Source organism: Drosophila virilis, chromosome 4 (genome assembly GCF_030788295.1).
Source record: "Drosophila virilis strain 15010-1051.87 chromosome 4, Dvir_AGI_RSII-ME, whole genome shotgun sequence".
NCBI classification, from domain to species: domain Eukaryota; kingdom Metazoa; phylum Arthropoda; class Insecta; order Diptera; family Drosophilidae; genus Drosophila; species Drosophila virilis.
The window spans coordinates 10758786-10781958 of NC_091546.1; the positions used below are offsets into that span (position 1 = coordinate 10758786).

At 40.5% G+C, this 23173-nt stretch overlaps 4 protein-coding genes across 4 annotated transcripts; 2 read left to right on the forward strand and 2 right to left on the reverse strand.

The window, feature by feature from the left end:
* Positions 1–10418: 10418 nt before the first annotated feature.
* LOC6628555 (seminal metalloprotease 1) lies at positions 10419–11323 on the reverse strand. Its single transcript, XM_002052145.4, has 2 exons — positions 11116–11323; positions 10419–11064 (listed from the first exon to the last, which is right to left on the reverse strand). The coding sequence occupies exons 1-2, from the start codon at positions 11321–11323 to the stop codon at positions 10445–10447; spliced, it is 828 nt and encodes a 275-aa protein (XP_002052181.2). The 3' UTR covers positions 10419–10444.
* Positions 11324–16451: 5128 nt separating this feature from the next.
* LOC6628554 (leucine-rich repeat-containing protein 24) lies at positions 16452–19221 on the reverse strand. Its single transcript, XM_002052144.4, has 4 exons — positions 18790–19221; positions 18616–18718; positions 17575–18544; positions 16452–16941 (listed from the first exon to the last, which is right to left on the reverse strand). The coding sequence occupies exons 1-4, from the start codon at positions 18969–18971 to the stop codon at positions 16532–16534; spliced, it is 1665 nt and encodes a 554-aa protein (XP_002052180.2). The 5' UTR covers positions 18972–19221; the 3' UTR covers positions 16452–16531.
* Positions 19222–20095: 874 nt separating this feature from the next.
* LOC6628553 (seminal metalloprotease 1) lies at positions 20096–21351 on the forward strand. Its single transcript, XM_002052143.4, has 2 exons — positions 20096–20334; positions 20393–21351. Exons 1-2 carry the CDS (start codon positions 20106–20108, stop codon positions 20950–20952), a joined length of 789 nt encoding a protein of 262 aa, XP_002052179.2. The 5' UTR covers positions 20096–20105; the 3' UTR covers positions 20953–21351.
* Positions 21352–21868: 517 nt separating this feature from the next.
* LOC6628552 (seminal metalloprotease 1) lies at positions 21869–22728 on the forward strand. The gene is made up of 2 exons (XM_002052142.4): positions 21869–22089; positions 22148–22728. The coding sequence occupies exons 1-2, from the start codon at positions 21870–21872 to the stop codon at positions 22693–22695; spliced, it is 768 nt and encodes a 255-aa protein (XP_002052178.1). The 5' UTR covers position 21869; the 3' UTR covers positions 22696–22728.
* The last annotated feature ends 445 nt before the right edge of the window (positions 22729–23173 follow it).

Below are 23173 nucleotides of genomic sequence, written 5' to 3' on the forward strand. Positions count from 1 at the left end.
CAGAGCGGAGCTTTTGAAGAGAGTGTAGACTTTAACATAAATTAGGCGAGCCATGTTCGCCAAATCGTTAACTGTGTTGATTTGAGACTTAGCATAAGATGACAGATCGAAATCCCTAATGCCTTTTTTTTTTTTCATCATAATTTTATGTTTCTCTTAAGACTAACATCATTCAAATATTTATTTCTGATATTTAACCTTAGTTCTAAAAATTAACCTAAAATTTATGATTAATACAAACTGAAATCTGCCATATCAATAATTCCAGTAATAGTTTGAATAGAGAATGATATCTCAGAATATGTTTTCACTATAGTAACAGATAAATTTAACATATAACAGATTTCAGTAACGGCTTACTGTGTGAGTTATACGCATACTACCGCAAAAGCTTATTCCTTCTCTCTCTCTCTCTCTCTTTCTCTCATTCATTGAAAACATCTGATGCGCAGCCACATGTTTCGGCACTAAAGGTCCCCATAAAGTGAAAAGTTTCGGTGCATGCGTACTGCCAAGAATATTTCTCAATGACAATGGAAATAGCTAGACGTATACGCGCATGTGGGTGTCAGAGCTTTTACCAGCCACCCGGCAAGGACATTGTCTCTGTGGGGGTAGCACAAAAGCTTGTACAGTTAAAAGCTGCGATAAGCTTTAAAGTGCAAACTTAAGTTTAAATCTGCGTTGCTGCTACTGTGCGACAGATGGCGCTTTACATGTTCTTGCTGGCGAAAATCAAACAATAACCATCCAAAGTGCTGCGAAATGTGAAAATTCAAATGCATAGCCAGCATCATTAATGGGGCAGCCGGCACTTCCGATGCGCAATTACGCATGGCAAACACAAATCAAAATCAAAATTCAAATGTGATATGAAAATCATGTCCTGGCAACAGCCCGAGAGCCAGACGCACGTGATCTACTGCAAGTATGAGCTACAATTATAAATTGTACCTAATCAAATAGGGTTTCCCAATAATTTCACTTATTTATAAAGTCAAACCGACGGACACATTTGCTGTACACATTTTTGACACAAGGGGGCATGGCAGCAGGGCACATGCATATTTACATTTCGTGCTCAGGACATCAGCGCCCAGCAAACAAATGTTCTAAGCAAATAATCTATAAATGTGCCTGGGTCCTGGCCGAGGCACTGACAAGGATCGGGCCTGCGTCCGACCAGAGCTGCTTCAAGAAATGTCCTTCTGCCTGACTGTTGTTTGCAGGAGTTCGTGCTGAAATCATTATCCTGTTACTTGTCATTAATTCAGCATATCAATTGCTGTTGTTGTTGTTGTTATTATTGCCGCTCAGTGCGCCCAGCCGTTAAATTAGCAGCTTATAAATTATAAATTTGAATTTAATTGGCCAACTAAGAGCTTCAGGGAGTTATTGTTATGCCTTCATTCACAACTTTAAGTTCAGTTTTTCTTATTTGCATATCTGTCTGTACAAATTTAAGGCTTTTGATCTAGAACGTGACAACGTACTCATTGATCTTGAATTCGATTATCTCAGTTTTTCCTTTACCCTATCCACAACTAGGAAAATCTGAATCTAAATAATCAAATTTAGAATGAAGAATGGGGGCTTGGAAAATCGAAAAATATCTTCGAATATAATTTTAGCTGTTATTGAAAGAAAATATTTTTAAAGGCGTTTCGGAGAAAAATACAAGGTGTACATTTGCCAGTCGGACAATTTCGACTAGAGTACGCTTAGTTGTATAATCGTTTCGTGTTAGTCTATTAATATTTATGTCCTTCATGGTAACTTTATATCGAATCCCACTTTAAATACTAAAGGGAAACGAACAGCTGAAATAGAAGAAAAATTAGGTGTGATTCGGTGGTTGTCATCAGTAAAGAGTTGGGTAGTTCGTCACGGCAACAAATACCGACAGGCAGAAAGCAATAAACCATTTTGGCCGAAATTCTAGTACATTTAGTGCTTTATTATGAACAGTAAAATGCATAAAAATTGTTAAACGGGAAATGCGAGTTGGCCAACGATAACGATTATGGCAAACTGATTTATGCGGCTTTAGTTGCGGTTCGGTTTACGCTTCTATGGCGGGCACTTTAAAGAAATTGCTGCAGCTATTGAAAACACCCAAAAAATAGTCTGGTCTGCCCGACTAGAAGATACCCTGAACGTCAAGCGGCTGTTTACATATTTGTGAGCTGTAGATAAATAGGACAGACATTAACTTTGTGAAAAAACGGTTTATACGAGCGTTATTCTTTGATGCTGATCAAGAATTTGCACAAAACGAATATATCCTTTGTGGGTTCAGGGTATAGAAATGCTCGTGACATCAGCTGCATTTCGGCATCGGCATCGAAATCATCATCGGAATGCAATGCAAATGACCACAGAAATGCATAAACCGCTTCAAATGTAATTAAACGATTTCATATATTGCCTCAAACGAGAAATTACAAATGAAACCAACAGCATCAACAACAGGAGCACAACAATCACAATTGCAATAATCATAAAAGCTGGCAGCAACGATCGGTCAGTGTGGATGCAATAACACCAACAATAACAACAATTAAATTAATGTTGAAAACAGAAAACAATTTATTTTGTAGAAAATGACACACAGCACAATAAATGAAAGTGCACATTATTTAACAAATATATCAAAGTGCTGGCAGGCAAATAATCAAATCAAACAAATTTTAATTGCAGCCGCCACAAAGGAAAAAAAAAAACAAAACCTGAAGAAATGAAACCTTATAGCCAATAAAAGTTATATGCATATACCCTAAGCTCATTGAAAATGGGTATAATGGTGTTTCGCAGAAGGAAGCATCTACTCCCATGTTCTTTCATTGGAAAATGATATTGATAAAATATAGTTGGCTTAGGATACGCTTGCTGAGAACAACTACGATAGGGCACAAATCAAACAAGCATCAACAAAATTGATACCTACCTAAGTTTCCATTGCGTAAATTGATAAATCCTTTAATGCTTCATACACACACGCACACAACAACTTTACTACAACAAAATGTTTAGGCGTAGTGAGCGGGGGCGGCCGGTTGTGTAGCACGAAGAAGAAGCCAACTTTCGATTTTGGCAAAATAAATCCACTTTACAGATTGAGGCACAAGGACGCGCAGCGGCAGGACCAACAGCCCATGGGGGAATTTCAATTCCAGCTAAGCACAACGACAATAAACTCATTGAACGGCAGCAAAGACAAACACGTGCCCGCGCTCGCACACGCCGAGCGAGAGGGCGATAGGCTGGCGAACAGAGATGGCGAACTTGTCGTACTCAAATAATTGAATTCATCAAAGTTAACTCGCACAATTGTCGAAAGGCTGGATGGTTAGAGGTTAGAGGACCCTGCCTACAGCTGGTGTCTCAACATTCGTTGCGTTAGTTTTCTAAAGTTGTTGCCTTTGATGATGGCGTTGGCGGCACTTGGCCAAAAGTGTGACGCACAAAAAGATTTACGAATTGACAAAGTGCAAGAAGGTTTTGGGGCACGGCACGAACCAATGGGGGTTTGGGCCTGGCTGCGGATGAGCCTAAGCAGCGGCGCACAAGGCAGTCGCTACATTGAGAGGACATCCGCAGGCAATGACACATACGACAAACAACTTGAAAATCCATGTCAGTGTCACGTAGCAGAGTGCCTTCCACAACAACAACAGCAGCTGTAACAACAACAATACGAAGAAGAAGCTGAAGATGATGTAGGCAGCAGAAACAACAACAATGGAAAAATCACATATCCGATAATTCGAAGCTCTGATACACTTGTTAGGAAATTCAGACGCGAGTGAAATATCAAGAAGTATAAAATTAATCGTACAGGATAATAAGAAAACAAATTCTCTCAACGTTTTTTTCTTCATCTGGAGCCGCACCCATTCTCTAAAGTTATCTTATTCAAATCGATGAGAGTCCCTAGGATTATATTAGATTAACATAGGATAGCCATATGCAGATCTAAGCACTGCATAAAGACCTGTTTTGCAATGATTGAACATCTCTTTTTATTTTTTCCGACTAGGAGTATAAAGCTCGTCCCACCCTGAATATATCCGGAAGTGCTGCAGTAATAGGCCAACATGTAAAAATAAAAGAAAAAAGAGTTTCTTTTTCGAAGCTTCAGCTTGTTGAGAATTGCTACCAGCTGTGTGGCAAAGTAAGACGACTTTCCTAGATTAGGTCATGGCATATCTGCAACATCTATAAAGATTCTACTGTTTTTCGTTTTTGCTTGTTTGTTACCAGTTCTATTTTTGCTGCTGATTGGTGTCTTTGTTTTTCTTTTAGCTTTATTTGCCGCTGCTGCTATTGTTATTGTTGTTTATCATCATTGTCATCATCATCTAGTTCATCCGGATCGCTGTGTGCTTCATTGGCCTCGTCGTTGCGCTTGTCTGTGTGGACTCGTAAATGTTTGCTCGCATTGCGTATACGCCACGTGGCACGCACTTGATTAAGTCATTCGTTTTCAATGTTTAATCAATTATGCAATGCTTGCAAATTCACAAGCTTGCCTTGATATACCCTATAGCAGTCGTTGGCTTAGTTATGTACGCTAATCACTAAAGCTGGCGTCGATTCCTGTGAACTGGAGTCGATTCATTCATTCGGCTTACGGCTAACCAAGTGGTTTTGTAGCTGTCCATTTTGGACAACTGCTTGGACACACTGCAGGTCATTTTTCATTCGGATGAAAATATTGATTTTGGCGCCAGTTGGGGCTATGTTGATGTCTGTTTGTCAGTCTAACGATTTCTTACTGCGGTCGCGCATCCGCCCAGGTAGAGTCCAGGCCAAATAACTTTCGTCTGGCTGGCCAAGCGGAGATTTATGAGTTTATGCGACTCAAATGAAATATCGCCGAGTGGGCGCGCAAATATTTGCTCAGCATTCAATTGAGCGGGCGGATGGCGGGTGGAAGGCGGTAAAAGGAGGTAGCTCCAGCAAATCAGTGGCCAATGCCATGACAAGTTGGAGCTGCAGCTGGTCGCTGTTTAAATATTAAAACCACGGACACCTCACGGCGATGAAGACGACAAGTTAAGCGTAATAAGGTCATCAGCAGGCAACGGGCAGTATTCGATGTGGTTAGTTGGCTGATTTATGAAGTTATGCGTGCGGTGTGTGTAATTGTGTGTATGAAAGAGAGAGAGAGAGAGAGTGAGAGAGGCTGAGGTTGGAGGTTGAGACAGAGACAGAGAGAGGAACAGCAGCTACTAGTCCTGATAACTCAATTGAGGACAACAAGCATACGCCACGTTGCGCACCACCTTTGGGCCAGTCTCGGGCTGCTCTTTGTGCTTTTCATTCGCTTTTCTTTTTTCTTTCTTTTTTTCGTACTTTCGGCCAAGCGATTTATAAACGTTACAAGCATAAATAAACAAGCAGCTGTTGAAAAATTCAGAAAAAGAGAGACAGACAGAGAGAGAGAGAGGGAGCGCACTGTGTGGCTGACTGGTAACATATGCTGCGCTGGTTGCTTCGGTCGTTGTATATTTATTTACTTTAGCTCTTTTATAAAATATTTTTTAATGCAGCCCACAGAGTGTTGCCAATTTGTGCAGATTTATAGAGCCAACGAGCAGCGAGCGAGCGACCCATCCCCTTAGACCAGACAGCGCAAAAACTGCGCTGTTGACAATCGCCACAGGAACTGGCTGGCCAAAAGGGGAAACCTTGTTGCACTGACTTTGTTGTTGCTGCTGCTGTTGCTGTTGCTGTTGCTGGGTCATAACTGATTGCTGCAAGCACTTACGCTTGAGGGGGCTGGGGGTTTTTGTTTGCCAGGATAGACATGGTAGCTCAGTGCGTTGCGGCCGGCCGCGCTGCAGCCATTAGGGATATTCACGATTGCTGAGCATTGAAAGCTTAGTTATGCGTACGGGTAATTTTGAGATAGCAAAAGTTAACTATAAATTTCGACAAGGATGCATGGGCTTAGACCCGATGAAATGAAAATCTTCTTGGAAACTCTAGACGTCCGTCTCGCCATTTTAATGTCCGTAAAAACAAATATTTTTTTAACGTTCTAAAATGATTACCAAAGTCTAACAGAACGCGAATTTCGGAAGCAATAGATTAAAAAACTCGTTAACTAATCTGTGTATGAGCTCAGACTTTGTAGATATGCTAAGCCTATGACCTACTATGTATGAGTTAAGTCAACAATATATCTTTGGACATATTGTTGGAAATAGAGAAACTTGGTTAGTATCCAACTATTTCTATTGAAATATTATCTAAATAAAAACTGATACGATTGGCTCCGTTGTCAATACGAACATCATGTCCCACTTATGACATGCCGGTTTTGTTAGACAACTCGTTCAATATCAAATTAATGTTTCAGATATGTGAGGAAACTAACTGCTGAGCTTGGCAAGAATTTATTGAAAATAAGAAAGGTCCTTTTCTCTTCAAAAACACATTTTTTTCAATCGATTCTTTCTATATATATGGTAAACTAGTTTCATATTGATAAGATACTTTAAAAAGCAGCATAGCTAAAACTAAAAAAGTGGGTACCCCTAATTGAAGCTATATGATGATGGGCGAGGGGAAATAAAAAATCGAGTTTTGTCAATTTGACAGTATAATAGATTTAGTGTGTTTACAAGTCTGTGGCTGCTTTTGTTTCAGTTGCTGTTTCACTTCTCGCTCTTTGCAGTTTTTTTATGCCCAGTGCCTATTGCAAATAGATAAAAATGTGTATAATGGCTGGGCAAGTAGGCAGAATAATTTCCGACATATCAATGAACTTCTTCCTCATCAAAACTACACTCTGAGCTGATCTCGGAATTTGGTCTCGGGGGGGAGGGAATGTATATACTTATTAAGCTGAGTAAAGGGTATCAGCAAGTGGGACATTCCCGATTTCAGCACTCCTAGTTGTTATTGTTGGTGTGCCGTCAAGAATGCAATTGCTGAATTGAATTGCGTTCATTCCCAGACAGGATGTGGTGCAATTGGAACTGTTTGTTGCTCCTGCTGCTGCTCCTATTCCAGCCGCAGCTGCTGCTGTGTAAATGGGCGTGACCGTCTGCCAAATATGAGCACCGGAAATTAGCACAAATCGTCAACACCCATTCCCCTAAGAAGGGGCGTAAATTGAATGGACACTGGCAGAGCGCTGCAACCAAGCCGTGTAATTACTTTCGTCCCAGGGCTCAAATTTGTGCGCATTCGCTTTTAGGGCAAAGGTCGAAATGTTGCCGGTCACCAGTCGCCAGTCGCCGGTCTAAATTAACAAAAGGCCGCCCAATTAAAGACTAATCAGCCAATTGACCATTTGGTCTGACTGCATCGCTTGAGTGCCCACTGCGAGATTGGAGGCTGCCAAATGGATTTATGATGCAATCACCAACAACACACGAAGTTCTTGAAACTTCTCACATGCTTCTCGCCTCATGAAGATCAACAAAACGTGGCCCTAATTGAAAATCAAGCAAATTCTGCTTCAAACCTAACACTGATTCATTTTTTATGCATGCTGCTTTGCAAGTGAACGGGTATTTTAACTTTGTGGCATTGCTTGTCAGAGAACGTGACAGGAAATAAAATTTAGACTAAAACATTTAAATAAAACTTTCCCATCTTTTGGTAGCAGCTACAGGGTCTTTTCTAGTGTTATATATCACAGACATATTTCAATACAAAACATTTAAACATAGTTTCGTAAGTTAATATTTCCATTTTATTTCTTTAATTTTATATATAAATGAGTTACTCTTGAGTTCTGAACTACAACTACCTATTTAAAATTATGATTCCCACTTGTTATTTTTTTATTTTGGATAAAATCCTTAATATCCAGATGCGGTGCTCAACTGGTTTCTCGTATTTATGTATAAAAAATTATTCCGTACAGCTGCAAAAGGGCTTACGTATTTCGATGTGGCAAAAAGGTTTTGGATTTAGCTTTTTCTTGGCCTGGCGTATAAAAAAAGCCGTTGCGGTTGCATAAAGTTTTGCACAAACGTTGCGCAAATCAAGCGAGAGGAGCACCAGAGGAAAAGGAGAACAACCGGGCAAAAGCTAGGCAACTTTGCTTGCTTTTGTGTTGCATACTTTTGCGCGCAGCAGCTGCAACTTCGTTTGCGCCCATTTGAAATTCATAAATGCGAACGGGCGTGTGGGCGTATGTGTGTGCGTGTGCTGTGTGCTGTGTGTGTGGCATATATTAGCCTGGCTTGTGGTGCATACGTTTAGGCGCACAATTGCTTATGAAATTGAGCAAACGAAATGGAAATTCAAATGGCAGCTAATGAGCCGCCACTCCAAAACGGAAAGCCTTGCCAGGCCAAGTTTGTATGTGTTAATTAGAAGTTGGCCAGAACTAAAATATCATGTTAACCAACGCAAACTCATCAAGTGAGCAACAGCCCAGTCAATCAGTCAGCAGCTCGAGCCACAAAACAAGCCATTAAAATGCTGTTTAAAGTGGCCAAAAGGGAGGCGTCCTGCCAACTGAAAAGTGAGCTCGCAGCTTTACCGATAAACAACGATGCGGCAGAGAACAACAACAAGCTGCAGCACATCTGCCAAACAAGTTGGGGTGGCAGAGAGTATAAAAAACGGACAGCAAAATTGAAGGCAAATGTTTTGGACGAGTCGCAAAAAAAAAAAAACAGGAGAAAAGGTGTCCCTGGGGCGCTTTTGACTGGGTGAGGAGCAGCGGGCGTGCCCTTGCGCCCTTCCTTAAACGCATCCCTCGCACCTGTCAGGAACCATGTGTAAAATGCTGCCAACGGCAATTTGACCCCCGACATGTGTGAGTGTGCGTGTGTGTGTGAGTATCTGTGTCGACTTCTTGTTGTATGTGTAACCGTATGCCCTTTTGTGCTCGCATGTAAATTGAAATGGGCCCAAAATGTCATTAAGAGTGCTGGGCAAAGCAACTGAACAACTGAACGAGCTCCCCAGTTTATGTGCATTAAATTAAAAATTAACTGTCACCGGGGATATATCGAGCCGAGCAACAGGCAATTAAGTAGGTTAAATTAACCTTAATCAGATGTGGTACAACTGAGCATGGGGTAGATCAGAAAACCTTCTTTTAGTTGCAGTTTATCTGTGTGTTAAAGACAAAATCCGATACTTCTTTATATCATATATATTTTCAGCGTGTTAAACAACGTTCTTATTTTTATTGATGTTATGATTTAAATGGGTCATCTTAAGGGTAACTTGTAAGCTTCAGGACAGGGTTCAGTCTGTTTTCTCAAAAGTAAGGACTGCTGAGCATTAGAATACATACTTTTCAAAAAGGTTTCTTATAGCAAATGCCCTATGCATATATGGATTACTTGTCCTCAATTAATATACAATAGCTGCAAAGTATTTGATAGTTTTTTGGGACTCCAGTGACAACCAAAAGGCTTATTGCCAAAAAGACTTTTGTTTGCTTTTTGTAAGCCTTTTATTGTCCACACAAACTTTGGCGCAGGTAAGAACGGAAAGGCTGCAACCTAATCTTCTCGGTGGATCGGGATAATAAGAAAATAATTTTCATTTTTTGAATTGCAAACTTTATTATTATTTTGTTTGGCTTAACTTCAAACATGTCATCATAACTTTTGCAAATCCTAACAGATATGAAGAAACGACAATTTATCGATTATCGGAAGCAAACTCGATCTGCGCAGGCACTAGGAGCACCTACATCTAACATTTCAAGTCTCTAGCTCTTATATGTTCTGAGATCCTTGCGTTCATACATATGGACAACGGACGGACGGACAGACGGACATGGCTAGATCGACTCGGCTGTTGATGCTGATCAAGAATATATATACTTTATAAGGTCGGAGATGCTTCCTTCGGCCTGTTACATACATTTGGATTTTGCACAAATACAATATACTCTTATACCCATTTTTAATGGGTTCAGGGTATAAAAATTATAATGTCGACCTGCGGCTCAGATTTAAATTTCATTTTCCACTTCATGCGGTCTTCAAACATGATAACTACCTGGCATGGTAAAATGAACACACATGGGCACACCCAAACGTGTGGGTCGCAGAAAAAATATACCGATTTCAATTTATTCAGTAAACAAGCTTGTTTATACTTATTAATTCAGCTTTTAAAACAACACGTGTATTTGGTTATAGTTTGTAATATTTTAAATTGATTTTTTTTATTAAATTTTTAATCTGTTCTCAGATTTAGTTCCCAGTATGAACGCGGTGATCTCAGAACTCTATGGCTTGGGAAATTTCACGTATGTCTATTTGGGATATTTGAGCGAACCATATTCATATGAATCCTGAACAAAAATATTGTTGCCAGATTTATATACCAAATTTAGGGGTCGAGGATATTTTGATATTTTGTGAAAGATCCGTAGATTTGAATCTGAGTTCGAACCTATCTTTGACCCCAATTTCCACCTAGGATTTTATATTCACGTATTTATTGATTTTTAAGATTGTGTTGTTTCCATAGGTGGATCAGTTTTTTCTTCAATAGCCTTTGCAGTTACATTGGGCATTTCTGTTTGATTATTGCACTTGTACATATTATTGAGGCGGGTTATGTCGGCGTCGCTCATACGATTTCTTTGTCCCATTCGTCTACCATTCAATGATTGTAGAGGCTTAATCGTGTCCAAGCCGGCAGACTTTTTGAAGGCAGATACGGAGTAGTGCATAATGCTGCCATAGTCATACGTAGCACCAAAGTTACCCACCCTGGACGAATTATACTTTTGAAAATTTGATATATTATCCGGTTGGATGTTTTCCCAAGCGATTTGCACGTAATCATCGCGATCCGGCGAGCTTTGTTGGTGAAGAAATCCCAGAGTATGGAGTAGTTCGTGCTGTATGGTGCCCAGTCTAAAACAACCCTCATCCACGCCTTGGTCTGGCAACGACAACGTCTGCTTGCCACCGAGGAAACCAACATTAGACCAACAGCCGGATAGGGAAACTTTAATCTCTACGAAATTTTTGGTATCTTCAACTGCAGGCAGAAATTGTATGCAGGACACGCTTTGAATAATTTGCATGGCCAGTTTTATGTGGGCAACATGTTCAGGTTCTATAAGATCGTTGTTATTTTAGATATTTATTCCATATGTTCAAAACTTACTGAACTTCTCATCGATCGTATAGTAGACTTCGCCATTAGGCCAGTGCTCATCTGGCGATAGTAATCCATTTCGTTTGTAGCCCACAGCCATGTCACCTTGATAAAGCCAAAAGTTATTGTCCGGAATAATCGGCACCGCAAAAACGGCCCAGCTGAGGGAACCCAGAAACAAATATCCAATCGTAGTCCTCATAGCGAACATTTGCATCTAATAAGTTTTAGATTCACATGCTATTTTGCGCTCATTTTAGTGTGACAGATCTTTTTACACGGTCACGGCTACGTTAAGGGGCTTGACATATTTTTTGAAAACATGTTTCGTTTCGGTGCTGAGTTTATTCGAGGTGAAGGTAAAAATACTTCAACCTTTCACTTTCAGCTCAAATTTCGCATATATGACCTTTTATCCTCTCTTGTAAGAACAGTTTTTTAATACCCACCTCAATAAAAGCATTCTCATGATAGCTACTTAATATTGTGCTCGAGTCGGAAGACAGAAAGACTTTTTTAATTTGTATATGATCTGGTTTAAAGGTTTTGTATACCATTGAAGAAGATTCTAGTCAATAAAAAGCTTTAAGGTATTTAAGATATTTACATAATTCTGGCGTTTTATACAAATAAAATTGGGCTATGAATGAGCACAGAATTGAGTATCCTGAAGAAAGGGAAAATATTGTGTACATGCCCTTTCTCCAAACCTGTTGAACCTTTTAAAGGTCTCGTTTTAGTAATAGTACCCTTAGTGAGAAATGTACCCTTTAGAGCAACATGAATTCCAGAGTCCTTATGCAGGCACTTGTAGCTGCATTTATGCGTAATACACAAACTTATGTACAACAACAATGCATACAGCGGCAGCGCTGCTTCTTCTGCCTGCGGAAATTTCAGCTAAACTGTTAAATTTAATGTTAAATTCTTTCTCGCTTATTGTAAGATCTTCATAAATTGCATTAAATGTGTGGATATTTATTTAAAATTTTATAAGAGTAATATCCAAAATTGTAATATTCCCAATCTACTAAACACACCAAATTTGGTGTCTCGAGCTCATTGGCTTGATATAAGCTTATTTGGTCGGAGATAATTTCTTCTTTAAATGGTTTTTACTATTGGCATATTCACAATATATTATTGAAGCTGTAGTGCGGGTTGACAAAAATACCGAACAGAATGATAATCTCTGTAAATAAAAATCTATTTGGTTACATTTTAATCAGATAGACGCAGAGAGAGAGAGAGAGAGAGAAAGAGAAGAGGGCTTAAATAGCACGTGCTATAAATTGACTTTAACAAAATTTGACACGAACGAAAAGTTAACATTAACAAACTTAAAGTGTATTTAGTGTACAATTTAAATTTGATTCCCCTAGGGCTTAGTTCCTTTCCTCGGCTCTTTGTCGAATCGTTTTCAGGTGCTTGCCACACGCTTGTGCCCCTTGGTTGCAGGTTTCACTTACATTTGATTTGTTGTTAAGAGTTAAATGCCACATGGCCATATGCCAACACTTTTGCCCAAGCAGCAGAGTAAATAAATTTAATTTTTGCTACGAATTGGAGTATGGGATACCGGGGGGTTGCTTACTGTAAAACCCAAAACTTTCAGCATGTCCTAGCTGCTCCCGACTTGGGCAGTTGGCTGTTGCCGCTGCCGTGTTGCAATAACAAACTCATGCTAATTGCTTTGCTAACAACTGGCAACGACAACTTGGGCTTCCACTAAGACCAATGCCAAAGCGCAGCAACAACTATAAATATTGCTAAAATGTAGCAACAACAAGCAGCTGCAGCAGGAACACGCGCCCAAGTCCTGCCCTGGCCCAGGGCAACCTTTAATTACGGCAGCAGGACACCGCAATGCTCAACTAGTTGCACACACACACACATATGGTAAAGCTAGCCAGTGGATACACAACGATTGACCTTTACAGCTTTGGATGTTGCCACAGGTGCGACTCTTGCGACGGCGACTCCGGCGACAGGTGCAAGCTTATAAATTTGAGCTTATAAATTTGAACACGAACCAGCGGTAATTGCTGGGAAATGAAATAAAAATGCAATTAAAGTCGACAGCGACGACGTTGGCAACTCTGGCAGAGTCCTCTTTGAAATGAGCATTCAATTAAGAACGAAGCAGCGCCGAGCTGAGTATTCCAGCATATCCTGGCCCAGGACTCGCCTGTCAGGGGCATACACTTGATGGCAACGTCGCCAATGCCATCGTCGGCATTTATAAAATGATTTTTATCTTTATCAAATTAGAAAACGACAACAGCAACAGCAACATCAGAAGCAGCAGGAACTCTGACAACTCCCAACCCACCACCTGCCTAGTCTGACCAATTTCCAGCTCCAGTCAGCCGTATCTGCCGTGTCACAGCAATTAAAACTGTGCTGTGGCATTGTGTAGATTACATCGCAGGGGAAACGGCGGGCGGGTCGATGGGGCGCACTGCGTGGGTCAATGCTGGTCAGTGAACAACTGTTAAATGCTTTGAAGTTATTTCCCGATTTGCAAGACTGCTCTTTGAATATATGAATGAGAAATGAACGTTAGTTGTGGGGGCTGTCCGAGCAGCCACTCGATGTGCTTATGGCTCAATGTGGCAGTTAAAGTTAATTTTAGTCTGTATTAAAAGATTTGCTAAATTCAAATCGTTTAGCCTAGACTATTGAGTGTTTCAAGCTTGATGTCTTTAAGCTGAAACAAGAATTGTAAATTTGTATTTTAGCTTTAAGCCTTCAAGATAGTGATTTGTGCCCTAGCCTCATTAAATTGCCGGAAGGTTTAAATTATAGTTAATGATACCTTAAGTAGCCTCTTATTTTTTGTTAAAAGATGTCTTGTCACAATTTTGGGAAATATGTTTTTATGCAGACTTCGACTTTATTGACATTCTAGGCTCGCCCCACTGGTCTGAGAATAAAACTTACAAGCAAGTTTTTTTTATTATTTGTTTTATTAGGCGCTGGAATCGTGTTTAGACAATTTGGCATCATGTTGCTTAACATAACATAAGGTAACTACGTTAGATATTACAGTTTTTTAGCTTTTACGATAAGTTTGTCATAAGAGCAAACAATTTAATCTACATAGATTTGTTTCTAATAGGGCTTGATATCGAATTATGCTCGGTCGGCCTAGTACTACCTAAAATCTGGCTTGGGCATATTTTATAGCCAATGGCTTTTCCATGGCGCAGTCCAAGCTATCAGTTGCTTCTGACATAACCTTCAAAGTCTTTTAAGCCGCTTGGCCTTCAATCCTCAAAACTCACAGCCGCATTCCAAACTGTTCCTGCCCTGCCATTTGAATAGCTTACCCATTGAATTTGAATCTCTTTTGCAGACTTTTTTTTTGAGGTTTTGGTTCTTTGGCGGTAAGTATTTTACTTGGCTGAGTTTTGCCAGTGTCTATAGTCGATGGCATTGGCTGGATTCTCTAGATTTTTTGGTGGCTTTGGTCCCCCCAACCTCAATCCCAACTCCAGCCCTAACCGCCGCCACCCTCGAGCTCCGGCGTCACCATCAACGGCATCCGCTGCTCTCATCGTCAGCGACATGGATTATGCAAAAAGTTTTTCATTAATGTTGGATTTAGATATTTTTTCACGCTTTGCAACATTCGCTCTTCCCGCTGGTGGCCGTTTTTATGCCCGGTTGCGTTCACTTTTTGCATTCGCTTGTTGACAACGCAACTTTGGGTCCCAGGATACGTTAACTTTTGTGCAGTGCTATGCAGTGCTGGGAAAGCTGCCACAAACAGCGACATCCAGACAAACATTCAACAGCAACACTGTGAATGAGAGCGAAAAAGAGGGGGCTGAGCTGCCACATGAAGCAAGGTTGCTACAAATTCGGCAACAAAAACTTTTTTCGTTGCAATAGAACTGAATTCTGTGCGCATTAAGATAATTTTAGATTGATCTAGATAGCCAGATTCCGCGTTGTTCCCAAACATATAGGTGATTGAGATTGTATATTAGCTTTGTATTCCTTTGGGTAGTTTTTGGTTATATATGAGCTTTTTGTCGATCTTTCAAGTATAAGGAGCAAGCGCAAGTTATGCACCAACCAATGTCTGGACCAGGATGGACAGTTTTTTGAAAGTCCGACAAGAAACTCTGAGGAGTTTCTTTTATATATTAACTGCCAAATTCAGCTATGACCCAATATTTCAGTAAGCTTTTTGTGAGTTAGTGTTTGAGCCCAAACAAAACTCAATCTTAAAGTCTGAGCCCATCTCTAAATCCCAATATTTTGATTTTAGCAAACAATTTGTTGTACATTTGTAGTTTTGTAACCTGTAAACTTTGCGTATAAAAATATTGTACTTACGATTTATTGAAAAAATTTCTTTTTATCAAAGTCCCTTTTTAAGTCACTTCAAAAATGTTTCAATACTGAATCTTTCAGTTTGCTTAAAAATACATAAGTATTCGATATACTTTTTTTTGCTAGAAAATTTTGTATCTTCTACATTCCTTGTGCCCGATGAAATGGGCAAATGGGGTATAGTCGTCTTTTAAAAATATTTGTAATAGGCAAAAGGAAGCTTCTCCGAATCCAAAAAGTATATATATTCTTTTCTATCTGTGTATAAAGATATAGAGAATAGTTCACTTTAGTTAATATTCCTTAAATGGAATAACAAAAAAAATGCCTCGATATTGAAAATTGAAATGTTCATGGCCTGAACAATTTTTAAGGTGAGGTTAAAGCAAGAATACGCGTTCTTATGCAGCGTAATTGTGTGTGTGTGTCTGTTTAAAAGGGAGTTCATGGTTAGCCTCTGCGATGTATACAGGGTGTCGTCTAGTTGGGTGCTCTCGACTAGAGGACTCTTACGTGTTTTATGGTTTGGCTGGGTTAGTTTTAGTGGTTGATTCTTTTGAGACACTTTTGCTGCTTTGCAGCGCAAATTGTTTGGTTTTGCCCAGTTTACGCTGGGGCTTCTTTTTTTGGGGTTTTATTTTCTTTTGTGGCGTTTTCGATTTGTCTTGCTACATCCGGTAGCCCGGCGACCCCTCGTTTCATTTCCTGTCCTCTCTCGCACACGCTTCACGCTTGCATTTATTTGAGTGTGTAAAGTTTTCTTTCTTGAAAAATTTTTTAAGGCTGGATGGGTGGTGGAGAAGATTTGGCTGTGGCAATTTCACAGTCTCTTCCTGTTCCCGTTGTATGCCAACTTTGATAGTTTTGTCAAAAGTTTTTATTGCGATTTGTTGCAGTCGTGTAAAAGTAATGCTACAAAAAAAAAGAGAGAAGCAAAAAAGGAATCCCCAATTGATATTTTGGTATGAAACAAAAAAATGCTTTTGTAAACTATAAAGATGTTGCCTTAAGTCTTTCTTAAAGATTTATTAGATAATGCCTACTGCTTGGGTATTTAAGGGAGCACGATTTGGCTCGATATCTATTTGTTATCACAATTATCGATGACCACCACATCGCCGTAATTGGGTGGTGGCGTCTCCGGTCGAGCTGCTCCAGCTTCCACAAAGTCCGTGTAAAATCTTGCAGTTGCTGCGGGCGGAGTTTCCGGACTACTCGGCTCCCGATCGCGAGTGCTGAAAAGATTACTACGACTCAGGCGTCTAATTAGCGTCGCCGTATTCTGGTTTATGGTGCGATAGTACTGACGCCTCGCCGGGCGGCCAAAAAGGCGTGAGACAAAGTTATCATCGGGTCCATATGGCTGCCGTACCAGGGCGCGTGAGGGAGCGTTACGTGAACGCTGCGGATTAGAACGACGGGGATTGCGAACTGTCGAAGGCGTCCAAGTATGAATCGTGGGCAGCTGCTGTTGTGAGGAGTCCAACGTGGCTATAAAAGAACAGGGAAATGATTACAATACGGCACGGCAAAACATTAAAAATCTCAAGTATACGAGATAAATTGAGTTGTTATTCAAAATGTTATTTTTCTATCTTAAAGATTCTATTCACCGAAGACAAATTATACTTTTATATTGATCGATCATGATTATCGCAGGATCTTTCTTTAGATGGAAATATGAATAGACGAAAGAAAGAAGTTTAAATAGAAAGTCTTTACTATGTAACTAGGGTTTCTTTTTAATTTTAGACTAATATTGAATATCATGCTCTCATAATTTCTGGTTAGAAAGTCTATGTATACATATATCCCAAAGGAATATGCATAAAAAAGGTGTTACATATTATATTTACCTATTTGTTATGAGTACAGGATGTACACACACAGATTATTTGATCAAGTATTAGAAAAAATAAGCACCGAGAGCTATATTGTTCAGTTAATTCCATATTACCTAAATGGACCTGTCTGGGGCTCGAGACGGATTCTTATTTATCAGGTGGCTGAAAGCTTTACTAACTGGCTACTTATGAACATGTTTTTGCTGTAACACGCACCTGTTCCATTTAACAGGTATGTCCTGATGCCAAAGCTTAGTTTTAAAAAAACTTTGCTACTCACTTGTCTCGCCGTCTGCCGGTTGACGACGCTTCCTTCTCAGTTCGCAGCCGCTTTTTATGCAGAGAGCAAAGCTGATTATGAAAATGACCATGCAGATGCCAGTGGCGCCACCCACTGCAAAGGCCAGCTTGACATCGTCCTCGTCGAAGATGTGCGTGCTTTTTACCTGGTCTGGTGGCTGAGCGGCACTGCCGGCGAGCAGCTCGTGACTGACCCGCTCCAGGCAATTGCGATAGCGCAAGCATAGCTGTTCGCGATTTCCCTCACACACATCGATAAGTGTTGAAAGCTCTTCCTCCTCCGGCTCCTGCTCCTGCTGCTGCTCCTCTGAATCATCAGGTAGTTCGCGCCAGACTGCCACCACAGACTTGGGGCCGTCAGAGCTGCTACTGCCGCTATCCAGGTTCTCCATGCGCTCCAGTTTGGGGGGCTCCTGAAGTGCCCCGTCCACTTGCACATCCAGTGGATGGGATGGCAGCCTCTCCTCCAGGCAATCGGTCATGCTGACGGTGACACCTCGCAAACTCAGCCAAGTGGCGACCTTAATTAAAGCACGGTCGCAGTTGAGCGGATTCTCGTCCAGGTTGACCGAGGCCAAGTAACGCGGCGCATGGAAAACATTAATGTTGAGTGTGAGCAGCATATTCTGGGCCAGATCCAGCTGGCGCAGCTGTGGCAAGGCGCTCAACGATTCCGGTCCCAGCTGATTGATCTGTGCATTCCGTAAATTAAGTGTACGCAGCGAAGTGCTTCGCAGCAGTGGAAAATCGCCCAGTGTGGCCAGCTTATTGCCCGCCAGACTAACATGCATTAGCTGTGAATTAGTTTCCAGCAGATGCTCATCAATCTGCTCCAGTCGATTGTAGGAGAGATCCAGCGAGCGCAGACGACGCAGCTCCCCAAAGGCGTTCACGTGCAGAGTGTGTATGGCATTGTGGGCCAGTGTCAGATTCACGAGATGCACTGTGCTCTGTGTGGGACATTGCATAGATAGTAATGATTGTACCTATATGCCGGCAATTAGTCACGTTTCAAACTCACCTCAAAACAATCGTCGTCAATGGTAGTGATATCATTGTAGCTTAAATCTAAAAGCTCCACCGTTTTGGGCATGTCAAGGCTGGCACTTATCAAGCGTTTGGCGCTGCGCAAATAGATATTAAAAGGAAAAGTAAAGGTGAATGTTTCTCTGTATGGACTGACTCCGAGACTTACCTGCATATGGCGCGATTGCGCTCTGCATAGAGATCACAATGGCAGACGCTGGGACAGTTTAGCTCCAGTTGGGTCTTGCTGCGGCACACCTGGAGCACTACACACAGCAGCAGGCCCACATAGAGTAATATTTGCTTGAGGCCCAGCCACATTTTTGGCTGGATCACGCATTGTAGTGCCATCGATGGTGGGGGCTGGGCTGTTGTTATAATTCACTTATTGAATGGGCATTTTGTAATATGCCCTCGTTTTTATCTATTTTTTAGTTAATATCTGTTTCGGAAACGCCTTACGATTCTCGACTAACAACTGAATGAATAACTTGCTCTGCACTCCCGTAACATGACTAAGTGCGGCGCTGCTTCCAATTAGCTGGCCTTATGAGTGGACTACGTTCAGTTCCAGTTTCACCTGGTAACCAGAGATTACAGTTCGAGCAGATGACAGATATGCTCGACGGTTGACTGTAGCGCACACTTTCCAGTGCGATAAGATAAACGAATTGAGGCTTATCAGTACAGCTGGCCGAACTGCAAGCAAGTGCCTGGAGAACAGCTGCGCGTTTCTTTGCTTGTCTCTAATCTGGAAGAGTAAGTGTTGTAACTATGTTTCCACAGCAGAGCGACTGGAAATCTACAGGGCTGCTGTTTTTACTTGGAAATGAGTTTTGTTCTTAAGTCTTGTTGGCTTCATGTATACGATAGTAAATTCCTGCTAGAAATTACACTCTTCTTGATAGAGTTGTGTAAGTTTGGACTTAAATCATTTAACCGGGTCATAAATATGGGCTACCGAACTGACTCAGTGATTAGTTAACTAAATCGGTAATTTTATTCAGTCGATCAGTTACTCAGTCGGTCGAACATTATACGATGTTTTCTGTATCTGGTCTGTCAATCGGACATAAATCATTTATTTTCAATAGTAATTCGTTAATTCTATTTAGCCTATTAAATGGTGTTAGTAGTAAAATAAGTATTAGCATATTAGGATTAAATTATAGAGATAAGATAGGATTATTAAATAAAGATAAAATAAATAAAAAGAGGGAAAAAACATTCAAACGGAAACAAATAATGATAGATCACCACAGTATGGGTTAGAGGTGTTTTATTAAAATGAGTTCCAGCTAAATTTCAAACTCAGGGATTTGATGCAAGCATTTCTTGCAATGTCGACTCGGCATTTATATTATATTATTTTATATTAGATCATATAAGCAAAGCTAAAAGCCTTAAGTGAATCAATTATTTATGGTTAAGGTTCTATTTAAGTGAGCTCTAGCTAAATGTTAATCGCATACGGGTCATTTGAAAATGTTTGCAATGTGGACTCAGTTTGGCATACTGTTGCTCGCTTGTGTGTATTTGGGCGTTGTTGGAGCACCGTTTAATGGAGTAGGCGACCTGGGAACTGATCTGGAGCTAAATGCTGGCTTTTTCGAGGGTGACATGGATATAAAGTATACACCGGATGGAAAGCTACAACCGACTCAGCGTTGGCCCCTTGCCACAGTCTACTACAAAATAGAAAAAAAAAAATTCAGTAGGTTTTTTACTTGAGACATAATATTCTTACCTTTAATACACCAACGTTCCCACAGCTGCTCACCAAGAGAAATTTATTCAGCTGGGAATGTGGAATATTGAAATGGTGTCCTGTATAACCTTTGAGCCTGCCCCTAAGGAAATTCGTGACTATTTGCTGATCACCGATTCGAAAACTGGTTGCAGTTCCACAGTTGGTTACTCCAAAGACAATACGACAATTAAGTTGGTACCTAACTCCATAGGCAAGGGTTGCTTTAACTTGGGCACTATACAGCATGAACTGCTCCACACTTTGGGCTTCTTTCATCAACATAATTATGCAGACCGCGATGATTACGTAAAAATTGTCAAGGACAACATTAGTACGGGGAAACTCGTCAATTTTCAGAAGTATGCTGCGGATAGTTTGGGGAACTTCGGAGCATCCTATGATTATGAGAGTATTATGCACTACCCTTCCAACGCCTTTTCAAAGAATGGAGGAGAAACAATTATCGCACGTCAGCCAGATGGTCAGTCGAAAATGGGGCAAAGAGACGGTCTGAGCTCCGCTGATGTGACTCGCCTCAATAACATGTACAATTGTCCAATGCTACAACCAGAAAGAAACTAATGTTGATCAATGCCCCATTAGCTCTTAGAACTCAGGCAGATTGTTTCTTATAGGGCACATATATTTACTCACACAAAAATATGTATACATATATATGTGTTACATATCTATTGGATTTTAAGTATGCATTTGTCAATGATCATATATCTATCCTTAAAATTACAGTAGGAATCAATCAATCTAGCGGTGGGAATCTTAAAGTCGAAAAATAAACTTTCTTTAAGACAACCTTTGACCCATAGCTCCATCAGATATGGATATATGAATTAAAACCCGAATCGTCATCCACCTACCACTATTCAACTAAGTCGCGCCTCAAGTTAAATATAAGCTATATGTAAGAAACGATCGGTCATAAATTGAGTTCTGTTATGAATAAATATTTTGTGTATCAAGTTATTTTGACCAAATCTGGCATTAACTAATTAAGCTATTCGCTTTTATATGCGCTAAATCTTATCAAGATCGCTAAACTTTACTTTATAGCTGTATGGGAGGAATTCTGTTTCCCAAGATATTTTTATTTACGAGCTTCACTATTCTGACTTTATTATTGTTGACGAGTGAGGAATATAAAGCTAACTATGATGCGATGTATATTTAAAATGAAAATATCATTAATAGTTCTTCGATTTTATGGAAGAAAATGCCTTGAGCTCTTATAACTTTTGAGATTGACGTTGACATAAACTTGAAATGAATTTGTGAAGCTTCCTTCTGCCTGTCGATTATCAAATCAATATACCCGCTTACCTTTTTGCAATGGATATAAATAGGTATAAAATATCAAGAAGCAATTAGTTTCCTGATTACGAGACGTTTATCAAACATAAGCTATTTTCATGATAAGCAAGCAAATAATTAAAGTCCAATTAGCTAAATGTGATACTCAAACGGATTAGTTGAATATTTTCGCGATGTCGACTCGGTTTGACATTCTGTTGCTCGCCTGTTGCCTGTATTTTGGAGCTAGTGCAGCACCGCTTAAGGGGATCGAGTATGAGCCAATTGATCCAGAGCTAACTGGGGACTACTTCCAGGGTGACATGGATGTGGAACTCACGCGGAATGGAGAACTAGCAGTCACTCGTCACTGGCCTAATGCCACAGTCTACTACAAGATAGATGAGCAGTTCAGTAGGTTTCGTACTTGTTGCTTGCGATTCTTGCCTTTAATTAAGCAACATATACGCAGGTGCTGCACAAATACAACATATTGAGTTGGGAATGCGGCGTCTTGAGCTTGTCTCTTGCATACGTTTCCTGCCTGCTAGTGAAGAGACCGTGGACTATGTGCTGGTCACTGTTTCCACAACTGGCTGCAGTTCCAAGGTTGGCTATATTGGCAGCGAGCAGACGGTCAAGCTAAAGCCCAGCGATTTGGACACTGGTTGCTTTCGACTAGGCACCATACAGCATGAGCTGCTCCACACTTTGGGATTCCATCATCAGCAAAGTTCTGCGGATCGAGACGATTACGTGAAAATTGTGGAAGAGAACATTACTGAGGGAAAAGAACATAATTTTAAGAAGTATGAAGCGGATCGGGTGGAAAACTTCGATGCACCCTACGATTATGGTAGCATTCTACACTACAGCTCCAAGGCCTTCTCGAAGAATGGGGAAGAAACAATTATCGCTCTAGACCCAGATGGTCAGTCCCAAATGGGGCAAAGGCTCGCTCTGAGCTTCGCTGACGTGAGTCGCCTTAATACCATGTATAAATGTCCAATGCAGGTGTAAATAAAAAAACGAACATTATTAATAATTCAGAAATCGGAATTATTGTGTTTTAGCTGTGAATGAGAGATTATACCATAACACATAAGCCTTGGGATATTTAAAGACAAGAATTATTCTCTATTAAGGAAGATTAAGCTCCCATATTAATTAGGAACTAAGATATTGTTGGCCGATTTGGCACTGCAGAAACTTGCAATACATATATCTCTTCGTTTTTATGTAAATTAGTGAGTACGAAGCACGAACAGGGAATTTTGCAGTCAAGCAATCTCAGCTAGAGACATTTTGCTTGTTCAAAGATGAATATTCAAGTCACATGCTATGGTAACATGTCTCGGAATCGCCAAAGCAAACGTCCTTTCGACTGCACAGACACTGTGGCAGGGGGAAACAGAGAGGCGAGAGTATGTAAGAGAGGAAGAGAGAGAGAGAGAGTTTGATGTAGCTGATGGTGGAATGAAACACTTCCATCCGCTGC